The sequence below is a fragment of the Natator depressus genome, chromosome 13, assembly GCF_965152275.1.
Source record: "Natator depressus isolate rNatDep1 chromosome 13, rNatDep2.hap1, whole genome shotgun sequence".
In the NCBI taxonomy this organism is placed as follows: domain Eukaryota; kingdom Metazoa; phylum Chordata; order Testudines; family Cheloniidae; genus Natator; species Natator depressus.
In genome coordinates, this window is record NC_134246.1 from 22,944,106 (window position 1) to 22,956,317 (window position 12,212).

General features: G+C 45.6%; 1 protein-coding gene and 1 pseudogene across 1 annotated transcript in view; one reads left to right on the plus strand and one right to left on the minus strand.

Moving 5' to 3' along the window:
• ARHGAP40 (Rho GTPase activating protein 40) overlaps window positions 1-12,212 on the plus strand; it is a 57,179-nt gene that overhangs the window by 23,346 nt on the left and 21,621 nt on the right. Inside the window, exons 5-6 of the mRNA XM_074970222.1 lie at window positions 2,344-2,543; window positions 11,983-12,203. Of these exons, the coding sequence (XP_074826323.1) occupies window positions 2,344-2,543; window positions 11,983-12,203 (421 nt within the window). The remainder of the gene's footprint in view (window positions 1-2,343; window positions 2,544-11,982; window positions 12,204-12,212) is intronic.
• On the minus strand, window positions 8,468-9,285 carry LOC141997797 (lysine-specific demethylase 4A pseudogene; annotated as a pseudogene).

The following is a 12,212-nucleotide window of genomic DNA, read 5'->3' on the forward strand; positions in this document are numbered from 1 at the left end:
AAATGAGAGTTTAGTGACTGCAGGAGCTGTCGCTTCAAGGAAAACACCAACCATTGTGAGACTTGTGATAAAACCACAAGAGTTGGCAACACTGATTTCACCCATAGAGCTAGTGACAGCCCTCTAAAATGCAGAGTTTGATAATGGCAAAATCTCTGTGACATAACGTAGAGGTTCAGGGTTATCATTACTAGTTAGTAGGTTACATAGGGCTAGATCAGTTTATACAGCTTGTGGTAAAATGAGTGGTGTACTCATTTTTTGGTTGTCTCTGTTGCATATATTGCTTGCACTACAAAAGATTTGCATTCTGAGTCTGGAATGATCTAAAATCATTCTTTCCTTCAAGAAGTTTGGGAATACCTATGGAAATCAGGCAAGCGTCGATCAACTGGTGTAGGGACTAGGGTTGAATCCAGGTTCTGTAACCATCAAGTTATCAAAGCCATTGTGAAAAATCTACTCTGCTCTTGCTCACTTTGAGTGCTGTGGCAGTGTTAATTCCTAAATCCTCACTTCCTGAGACTATGCCTAGAGCATCTTCTATTGTCAAAATAGATCAAGTATCTTTGCTTGAAGCCTAATAACCTGCTGCTCGGCAGACAACTGGGGAGGAATTCTGGTCTCTATATTTGGTCTCCTAAGGCTTGTGTGACGGGTTGGATCACAGAAACCCCTTTGGAGCTTCCAACTGGTATGGTGAGACTAACCCTGAGCCTGTTTCCCCTGGCAGCTTGGGACTTCAGTGCTCTGCCTGGTTTGAGCCAGACCCGTTAGTCTGCTGCAAACCCAGACCCGGGTCTGAACCACATCCCGCAACAGCTGCAGGCTTAACTGAAAAAAGCTTAAGAAGTGTTCCTGTCTCCAGCACTCAGATGCCCAACCCCCAATGGGGTCAAACCCCAAATTGTTTTACTCATAAATTGTTCGCTCTCTATAACACTGATAGAGAGAGATGTACAGCTGTTTGCCTCCCCCCCACAGGTATTAATAGATACTGTGGGTTAATTAATAAGTAAAAAATGATTTTATTAAATACAAAAAGTAGGATTTCAGTGGTTCCAAGTAATAACAGACAGAACAAAGTGAATTACCAAGCAAAATAAAATAAAACACACAAGCCTATGCCTAATACAGTAAGAAAGTGATTACAGGTGAAACCTCACCCTCAGAGATGTTCCTGTAAGCTTCTTTTACAGAGTAGCCTCCTAGTCTGGGTCCAGCAATCACTCACACTCCTGTCGTTACTGTCATTTGTTCCTGTTTCTTTCGGGTATCCTTTGTGGATGGCAAGGCTATCTCTTGAGCCAGCTGAAGACAAAATGGAGGGGTCTCCCAGGGGCTTAAATAGACTTTCTCTTGGGGTGGAGACCCCCTCCTCTCTTCTATGCAAAATCCAGCTCCAAGATGGAGTTTTGGAGTCACATAGGCTAGTTACATGTCCATGCATGACTCAGTTTTTACAGGCAGCAGCCATTGCCCACATGCTATCTTAATGTCTTCAGGAAGACCTTTTATGTAAATTGGAGTCTTCCAAGATCTGTTGTCAGTTAAGTGTTTCTTAATTGGGCACTTAATTTGCACATTCCTTTCTCAAGAAGCTAACCAAATGCTTTACTATGGCTACTTAAACTCAAACAAGTACACAGCCAATATTCATAACTTCAAATACAAAAATGACACATGCATACAAATAGAATAAATATATTGAGTAGGTCATAACCTTTGCAAAAACTTTACATGGCATATGTAGCATAAAACATATTCTGGTTATGTTAGATTTACATTCATAAGCATATTTCCATAAAGAATTATGGGGTGCAACATCACAGTTTATCTATGCGGCGCTGGCTAAGTGTACCAGAAGGGTGTGATTTGTAGAGCGCTCTAAAGTCCTGTGCTCTGACTGCCCCATGTAGACTCTGCTGGCATGCTCTAAAAGGTACCTAGTTTGCACTAACAGTCCCACATTCAATAGGACTGTAGCTTTCTTTTGGGGAGGCCTACAGCTTAGCTGACCCGAGCTAGTATGAGACTTTGTTACTCCTCACTTATACTGATGGGTATTCCGTATTAGGTCGTCGGAAAGACAGTCAAAGGAAACGTGCATTGTTACTACTGCCACTTGCGTCATTCTGCATGTAGTTAGACTAATTAATTAATGAGCCTGTTTCCAGCCTTCAACCTCCTATTATCACTAAACAAAAACAATAGGATGTCGCACACTTATCTTTATTTGGTTGTTGCAGTCATTAATCATGAAGTGTTGACTTATTCTCACTCGGCGTGAAAGTCAAGCCCAGATATCAGTTTATTTAATTTATTTCCTTCCTCTCTCCTCAGCAGAAGTTGCCCTTGCAAAATGAGCCAGTTTCCTCAGAAGAGTTCTATGGAGCCCCCATTGTCGGAGTGCATGAATTCCAGAGCAGATTATTTGGACAGCTTGTCAATGGACAATTTTTGGCTGGAGGTAGAAAATATCAAACAGAGCACAGAAGCTGAGCAAGAGGAGTGCAACCTTACAGATGTCAAAACCCCAGAGGGTAGGTCATTGGGAATATGGGTAGAGGGAGCAATGGAGAGGAAAATGTATGTCATTGGCAAGGAACAAATCTCACTGGGTAAAGTTTTGAAAAGTACCTTTGTATTTGAGTCATTTTGAACATGGGATGTAGGCTCCTAAGTCATTTAAGTACATAGGTACTTTTTGATAATTTTACCTATTACCATTTGGGGAGGGGGATAAAGAGTAGGGGCAGCTATTTGGATGGGGAAAAGGGCAAAAATATTCTGGGGTGCGAAAGGAATTGTGCAGCATGGTCTCATCTAGAATTAAGGGACAAATTTTTAACAGTGCAAGTGATTAACCGTTGGAATAAACTACCCAGGGAAGTGGTGCCTTCAAGACAGGGAGCCTTTATGAAAGATAGATGGGAACTCGAGGGTCACATTAAAAGATCTGATTGGCTGGACGTGGCCGTAGTTTGCCCACACCTGGACTAGATCTAATAGTCCCTTCTGGGTTTGAAATCAACGAATTTCCCAATAAGCTCTTTCTTTCATTCTCTTTGGAACTAGTTTCTCCTTGCAGCAAAGAGTCCTGGGCACCTTTGTAGACTAACAGACGTATTGGAGCATAAGCTTTCGTGGGTGAATACCCACTTCGTTGGATGCATGTAGTGGAAATTCCTGCCTCTGTGAATTTCCACTACATGCATCTGACAAAGTGGGTATTCGCCCACGAAAGCTTATGCTCCAATACGTCTGTTAGTCTATAACGTGCCACAGGACTCTTTGCCGCTTTTACAGATCCAGACTAACATGGCTACCCCTCTGATACTTTTTCCTTGCAGTAAGTCTAGCCCACTAGATGGCATTGTAGCATGAGCTCTTCAAAGCTTTGTGTAGCAAAAGAGAGAGAGCACTGAACGTTTTTTGCAGATCATGAAGTGCAAAGGAAGAGCTTGGATTCCAGACTGCAGCTTAAAGCTCTGCTAAAGCAGTATACTCTGCAAGGCATGTGGTTGGAGCTTAGCAAACAACAAATAACGATAACAGAAACAAACGGAGGGCTATGCACAGATGAGGAGCTCCCCAAAATGCTGATACAAATGAAAAATATCCTGATTCTTTCCTGAGAGGAAGTGGTTTATCTTCTCTGGAAAAATTAATCATAGAACTCCCCCACAAACTGTCAGCAAGGCACTTCATGCATGTAAGATGGCCTGGACCCTTCTGGTTATTTGGCTCTCCTGGTACTCCCAAAGCCCCTCATAAGTCCTTCTGTGGCACTGTGTGTGGGAAGGAAGATGGCAGCTTTTCATGCTTCAGAAATTGTATTTAAATCATAACCTGTTCATCGTGCTGCCTCCCCAGTCCTCATAGTTCACGATCTTCACGAAAAACTGCCCCAGCTGTCCAGTCACAAGCATGTAGAATTAAATGGTCATTTTTAGGAGCAGGTTTTTTTTTCCCCCAGAAAGAGAGAATATGATAAAAGACATCAAGAAACTTGTGTATTGTAGAAAGCAGTGCTGGGCTGACACTAAAACTGAAGTTACAAAGATTGAGATTACTGAATCTCAGAAGTTTTTTGTCTCCTGCCCAGCTTGAAGCTCAGTGACTTTGCCATATGCCTAACAAAGAGGTCTGTACAAGGGAAAACCCTTGCCTCTTGCAGCTTCTTTGAAACCCATGTGTCAGAAATTTTCTCTTAGCTTTTGGGATTACAACATATTTTAGTCCAATGCAGGATGGGCTAAATCTCTTTAGGTAATTCAGGGTAGTGTTCCTTTATGACTACTATTTTTGGCTAAATTACATCTCAAAAGGTGTGTTCATGATGGTCAGTGTTCTCTTTAAATTCCCAGATCCATGTGTCTTCCATATGGTGTTCCCCAATGGTCAGTCCTAGGACCAATCCTATTCAATTTATTCATAAAGGATCTGGAAAAAGGGGTAAACCGTGAGGTGGCAAAGTTTGCAGATGATACTAAACTGCTCAAGATAGTTAAGACCAAAGCAGACTGTGAAGAATTTCAAAAAGATCTCACAAAACTAAATGATTGGGCAACAAAATGGCAAATGAAATTTAATGTGGATAAATGTAAAGTAAGGCACATTGGGGAAAAAATAACCCCAACTATACATATATGATGGGGGCTAATTTAGCTACAACTAATCAGAAGAAAGATCTTGGAGTCGTCATGGATAGTTCTCTGAAGACGTCCACGCAGTGTGCAGCGGCAGTCAAAAAAGCAAACAGGATGTTAGGAATCATTTAAAAAGGGATAGAGAATAAGACAGAGAATATCTTATTGCCCTTATATAAATCCATGGTACATCCACATCTTGAATAGTGCGTACAGATGTGGTCTCCTCATCTCAAAAAAGATATACTGGCATTAGAAAAGGTTCAGAGAAGGGCAACTAAAATGATTAGGGGTTTGGAATGGGTCCCATATGAGGAGAGCTTAAAGAGGCTAGGACTTGTCAGCTTGGAAAAGAGGAGACTAAGGGGGGGATATGATAGAGGTATATAAAATCATGAGTGGTGTGGAGAAAGTGAATAAGGAAAAGTTATTCACTTGTTCCCATAATATAAGAACTAGGGGCCACCAAATGAAATTAATGGGCAGCAGGTTTAAAACAAATAAAGGGAAGTTCTTCTTCACTCAGCGCACAGTCAACCTGTGGAACTCCTTGCGTGAGGAGGTTGTGAAGGCTAGGACTATAACAGGGTTTAAAAGAGAACTGGATAAATTCATAGAGGTTAAGTCGAATAATAGCTATTAGCCAGGATGGGTAAGGAATGGTGTCTCTAGCCTCTGTTTGTCAGAGGGTGGAGATGGATGGCAGGAGAGAGATCACTTGATCATTACCTGTTAGGTTCACTCCCTCTGGGGCACCTGGCATTGGCCACTGTTGGTAGACAGGATACTGGGCTGGATGGACCTTTGGTCTGACCCAGTATGGCCATTCTTATGTGTTAGCCGATGGCCAGGGATGTTTGGTGAGGTGCCAGCTATGCCCGTTTATACCATCCGTGACTTTAACCGCTAGGACGCACTGTCCCTTCGCGGCGGGCAGCCCGGGCTAGGCTGACGGATGCCCCAAGGTCCTAACCACCCGTGACTTTAACTGCTAGAGCTCAGAGCTCCTTCGCAGCGGGCAGTCAACACTGACTGACAGGTGCCCCAATGGCAGCACTAAGAGCCTCTCCACACCCGTGACTTTAACTGCTAGAGCTCAGAGCTCCTTCGCAGCGGGCAGTCAGGATTGACTGACAGGTGCCCCAAGAGTTTGCCCCGTGGAGGCGGCACAACTCAACGCTAGGCTCTTAGTACTCTCACCTAATGGCCAGGCTTTATAGCCAAAACGGCTGAGGTTCTTTAATTGTGTTGGCTGCTTCACAGTAAATCAGAGAAACAAGTCAGGCTTATGCACAAGTAGTTACCAAAATTTATTAAACTAGATTCTAATCATGTGGTTACAAAATTGCTAGTGCCTACTTATTTAAGTGTAGAGATGTTACACACACAAACGAGTTACAAAACTGAAGCTACAATCCCAAAGAAAGAAAACAAAGTATAGAGCTCTATTTCAAAATATGTGTACACTAAAGATAGGAGATCAGGTGTGGGTGCTTCTTACCCTCCTTGCATCTCTCGATTCCAGCGGTGCCAAGCCAGGATCGGTCACTCAATTCCGCAGAAAGACGAATAAGGGACAAGGCTTAGGGACCCTCTTAGCTGCAGAAGCCTTGGGAGGCTGTCACTTATCTGACCAGCAGATAGATAGTGAAAAGCACTCAAAAATCATGGTGCTGTAGGTCCCCTACTTATACCTCTGTACTCCTTTATTCTCTTTCTCCTTTCTATGCCAAATTGGGGCTGGTCTGTCGGGGTGACGCCAGCTCTCGCAAGAATAGTTCACACTTACAAGGGAGAAACAATAAGTTTCGACTACTGGACACTTCTTTTATCAGGGTAAATATTTTCCCACCTAGGATGTTGGTGTGTGTGCATCATGCTGTTTTAGTAGGGGCTAAGAGCCATGTCTGTCACAGCGCCTCTGCCTGCTGTGAGCCCAATTGTTGTATACGTTCCCAGAGGCACATTGTAGCAGCACACCTGTGCTTCTCACAGCTTCAAAGGCTGTGCTGGAGTGCCCTGGTGTTTTGGCTCCCGTGTGTTTCCAGCAATGCTGGTCTGGGGGGGGGGGGGGCTGGCTGTCTGGCTACTGACCCAGTATGGCCATTCTTATGTTCCTCAGTTACATATTTCCCTTCTCTCCCTGGGAATGTTTTATATCTAGCATCTATATAGCTTGGGTCAGCCTTGAAATTATTCTCCAAATTCAATCACCAAGGCCAGATTTTCATGAACCTGTGTACTGGACAGTTCCTCCCAATGGAGTTTCCCAGAGAAATAACCAGTCATACTTGTTTCCTTATATGCCAGCAGTAAATGTAATTTAGCCAAAGGTTATTAAATGGAAATTATTTAGATGAATTATATCCAAGATACTTTGGATGCATCAGACAGGCCAGTAGGTTTAACAGAAGACCATAAATCAGATACCGAATTAGCTGTGTGTGCCAGTTTTTTTGTTTCCTGTTATGATTGGAATTGGAAACTTTCAGAGTTGCAAAAATTACACTGACATTTCTCCTCACCACCAAAATTTAATAAACTAAGGCACTGTTGTGCACACCTTGCTCCCACTGACTTCAGAGGTCAGGATTTTTGTCAGAATAAGGTGTCTAGTGCAAGGCTCTTTGATTAGATTAGATTAAGGCTCCAGTCCTGCAAATACACGAGTAACCTCAAACATCTGAGTTCCCATTGAATTCAGTGGCACTACTCATGTGCACAGGTGTTTATAGGATTGGGGGCTTAACATAGAGCTGGCTGCATTTTTTTTTTGTCCCCTTTTTCCAGCAAAAATGGCTCTCTGACAAAATGGGAACTCAAAAATCTTCCTGGCCAAGTTGAACCTCAAATAGTAAATCTAGACTACAAAGCAAGTGATACTTGTTTCTGTTCTATTTTCACCAAGTTAGAAAATAAGGGTTAGTGTGGAAAATATCTTGCACTGTGACTCCATAATGAGCTGTCTCCTCTTTTTTCATGATGTAAGCAGAGTCAGGATGGGCTCCACCCTGACATCTGGTGGTGAGGTGTGGCAAGTTGTGGAAAAGAACTTCAGGGGCTGATCTCAATTTGCATAGGCACACCCACCCCGCCTAGAATGAGGCCATAACTGCCCAAATGGTCACTTTGGCTGTTGTGGGATCCCCAGTGTCTTTGTTATTGGGGCGGGAAGAGTAAATTGTTATTACCCCGATTATGGGAACGGTGCTTGGAACTGTACTTGGCCTTTTGTTATGATGGAGGGACTCACCATCAACTGAGTAGCACTCGCTAGGCATGGGTTCCAAAACTCTGTGAAGGGAGAGAGACTTGAGACAAGTATTAGTACTTGGTGGTGTGGGCCCCTTTGTGAGGGCCTGAAGCACCAATTGCACCTCTGTCTCTCTCCACTGTGGAATGTCAGAGCTAATTTTGGGTCTATTAAGAGTCTTGCTACAGGTACTGTGCTGCATTCACTTTGGCCTTATGGTGCACCAGCACTAAGGCTCCCACTACTATGAGCTGAAATCACTGAGAGCTGTGTCAACTAGTGGTGGAGCGGAGCCGTTCGTGAGACGGCGAGCTGAGCAGAGTTGTTTGTGAGACGGCGAGCTGTGCAGAGCGGAGCCGTTCGTGGTGGAGCAGAGCCCTGTGGGGCAGTCAGCTTCAGGACACGTAAGGTGCCCCTTACCCCTTTCCCCCACACACAGGCACATTTTAGCCAGACTGGGGAGTAAAGCTCCGCAGATAAACTTTTGAACTCTGGGGCTGCCCTGACCAGGGACAGAGAGTTTTGGGTCACTGGACTTTTGGGACTTTGGGTGATTTGGGGTTGCTGGACTCAAGAACCCAAGGGAAAGGGGCATGCCCCAATTTGCTTGGGGTGGGTTTTTTTTTTTTTGCTCATGGGTTGTGTTATGAATCCTGTTGGTGGTGTTTCCCCAACATAATGTCACATTGTTTCTCTCTGTTGTTAAAAGGTTTTTTGCTACACTCAGACTATGTGCTTGCGAGAGGGGAAGTATTGCCTCTTGGAGGCGCCCAGCGGGGGTGGTATATATTTGTCCCAGGTCACTGGGTGGGGGCTCGAGCCGGTTTGCATTGTGTTATTGGAATGGATCCCCTAGATATTGAACCCGGCCCTTGTTGCTGCCAACTCTGACGGGCAGAAGGGTTACATTTGTGGGGGCTCGTCCAGGATTGTGTTCAACTTGCCAATATTCCACTCATGTACATGCTTCTCATAGAGCGTGCCATTAACAGCACCATAGATGGGGGCATTGAAAGTGAGGTTCTTCCAGTATTTCCGCTCAAGGTCCTCAAAGTCGGTATATCGGGGTGTGCAGTACTTGTCACTATTTGCAATTCTTCTAAATTCCCGGACAGTCATAGCCTTCTTCTGGATGTTGTACTGTGTGAAGAGGCCAGACTGTCCAGTCACCACCTGCTGAATTGGAGCCGGGATGACCAGTTCATCAATATCATCATAGCGTGTTCGCCGTTTCCATTCCTTTGGGGGAATTACCTTGGTGAGCCCGGCCCGGTGGGCGCCGCGGGCCTCGATGTAGGCGACGTCGCGGAACTGCGCGGTGGTGGGGCGGAAGGTCAGGATGCGGGCGCCGGGGTTCAGGCTCTCCAGCTCGGCGGCCATGGTCCCGGCCCGTGCGGGCCCCGCGCCCCCTGGGCGGAGAGCTGAAGCCAGTGAGCCCGCGACGGCAGCCGAGCCCCGCGAGCCCGCCCCGCACAGTTCCGCGACTTCGGCCGCTACGCAAAAAAAAACCCACCCCAAGCAAATTGGGGCATGCCCCTTTCCCTTGGATTCTTGAGTCCAGCAACCCCAAATCACCAAAAGTCCAATGACCCAAAACTCTCTGTCCCTGGTCAGGGCAGCCCCAGAGTTCGAAAGTTTATCTGCGGAGCTTTACTCCCCAGTCTGGCTAAAATGTGCCTGTGTGTGGGGGAAAGGGGTAAGGGGCACCTTACGTGTCCTGAAGCTGACTGCCCCACAGGGCTCTGCTCTGCTACGCTGTCTCACGAACGGCTCCGCTCCACCACGACCGGCTCCGCTCTGCTCAGCTCGCCGTCTCACGAACGGCTCCGCTCTGCTCAGCTCGCCGTCTCACGAACGGCTCCGCTCTGCACAGCTCGCTGTCTCACGAACGGCTCCGCTCCACCACTAGTTGACACAGCTCTCAGTGATTTCAGCTCATAGTAGTGGGAGCCTTAGTGCTGGTGCACCATAAGGCCAAAGTGAATGCAGCACAGTACCTGTAGCAAGACTCTTAATAGACCCAAAATTAGCTCTGACATTCCACAGTGGAGAGAGACAGAGGTGCAATTGGTGCTTCAGGTCCTCACAAAGGGGCCCACACCACCAAGTACTAATACTTGTCTCAAGTCTCTCTCCCGTCACAGAGTTTTGGAACCCATGCCTAGCGAGTGCTACTCAGTTGATGGTGAGTCCCTCCATCATAACAAAAGGCCAAGTACAGTTCCAAGCACCGTTCCCATAATCGGGGTAATAACAATTTACTCTTCCCGCCCCAATAACAAAGACACTGGGGATCCCACAACAGCCAAAGTGACCATTTGGGCAGTTATGGCCTCATTCTAGGCGGGGTGGGTGTGCCTATGCAAATTGAGATCAGCCCCTGAAGTTCTTTTCCACAACTTGCCACACCTCACCACCAGATGTCAGGGTGGAGCCCATCCTGACTCTGCTTACAATTATATGGATTCTTTTACTTCAATATACTTCTTTTTAAGGCTATGTGATGAGATGTTAGCTTTATCCAGTTATTAGGTGAATTTAACTTCACAAGGCTGGGGTACTTCCTATAAAAACATTTAACAGACATACGGTATAATAGAGTGGACAGTCATGGTTTGCTTGAGCAGCTGTCCCAGAAGAGGAAATATCAGTTTCTGTCAGAGGAAGAGCATGAACAAATATTCCCTCTTTAGTCAGTTCAATAGTGATTTTTTGGCCATGTTTGTAAATGGATAAGTACAGAATGTCTGTGAACCTCCCTGTAGTGAATAAGTGCGGTATGCAGAGACCGGGCCGAGGAAGAGAGGAGGCTGTATGGCATACAGTGTATTAAGGCTGAAACTTTTGAAAAAATGAATATTTTTATCCTCAAGAGTTCAAACAGCTGCCTCATTCTCATAGCACTGTCTGACCTGCGCACCGAATGAGTTATGCAGGAAAAATATGCCATGTCCTCAGACTTGATTCATTTGCAGAAGGGGACAGGGTGAAGTTTTTGCAGACAACCTTACATTTGGGATATCTTGACTTCTGAGAGCTTCACTTTGGACCCATAACATGCTTTGACTATAGTAGTAGTGTATATATATATTTTTAAATGAATATAGTTGTAAATTAAATACATAATTTTACCTGCATGTAGAAATACTGCAAGGATGTCTGGGCCCACTTGAAATGTAATGGCAAATAAACTGTGGTGGTAAAAGAATAATGTTACTGCACCAAGATAACTGCACATAAGAAGTTAAATAAAAGACGATAAAATTGAATCCAGGCAGAGTCTGGATATATCCTGAGGTAAATCTAACTATGTATCTTGCTGTTAAAGGAACAATCTAAATAGTAAGAGCATAAAAGCCACCTAGGCAATATCAGTTGTTGTGTTTTAAGAGAGCTTTTCTCTTGATTGTGCTAGGAAGCTGTCAGTGGATCAGATGGAGTGAACTGGTGCCGACCCCAGTGCAGTCACTGAGTGGAGTGCTGCTTTATGACAGGGCAGAATTTTGCCTAGGAAGTTCCTTTGAGACCAGATTGTGGCGGGCAGCTGTGCAATGGGAGAGCACAAGTTTTGCTCCCCCATCCTCATCCCCACAGTGTTCAGCCATAATCACAGTCAGTGCACTGTCAGAGCGTAAAGATTAGCCCTCAATAGGGAACGATGTGGCATTAGCCCCCCCCTCCTCCCCCCCAAGCGGACTTGTTGGTAGCAGGGCCCTACCTTTTCTCCCCATAGCTCAGTGGAGCTGTCCAGCTGCAGAGGGGAGTTTAGGCTGCAGCTTTTGCAATGGGCATGTCCCTCCACACCCCCCAACCCTAATTGATAAGCCCAGTCTCTCCTTGTGCCCACTGGGGTGATGTGACTTGGATCCAACCCAGGGCCGTGGCTCAAAGCCCTCTAGATTTCATAAATTGGTAGTTCAGGAGAAACAATCCTTGAGGGACCCAAATGAAGTGAGCTGTTGGGATTTTTGGCATGTCTGACTGTCTTTCTAGCCCTGCTTTGTCCAGACTGTATCTGTTAGTTCATAGTGTTACCCTGCTCTCTCACTGCCTTTCTCCTCATCCCTTGCCTCTCAGAGGGAGAAGCCGAAGCTGAGTGGCTACAGGATGCAGGCCTCTCTGACCTAATTGGGGACGACACCTCAGACAATGACAACGTAGTGCTGCTCTCCACCTTGACCAAGACCCAGGCTGCAGCCGTGCAGCGAAGGCTGGATACTTACTCACGGTCACGGCGGAAGAAGAACAAACCGCCTGTGCGTGACGTCAGAGACATTTTTGGTGTGGCCAGCTCCGAGGTATGTTGC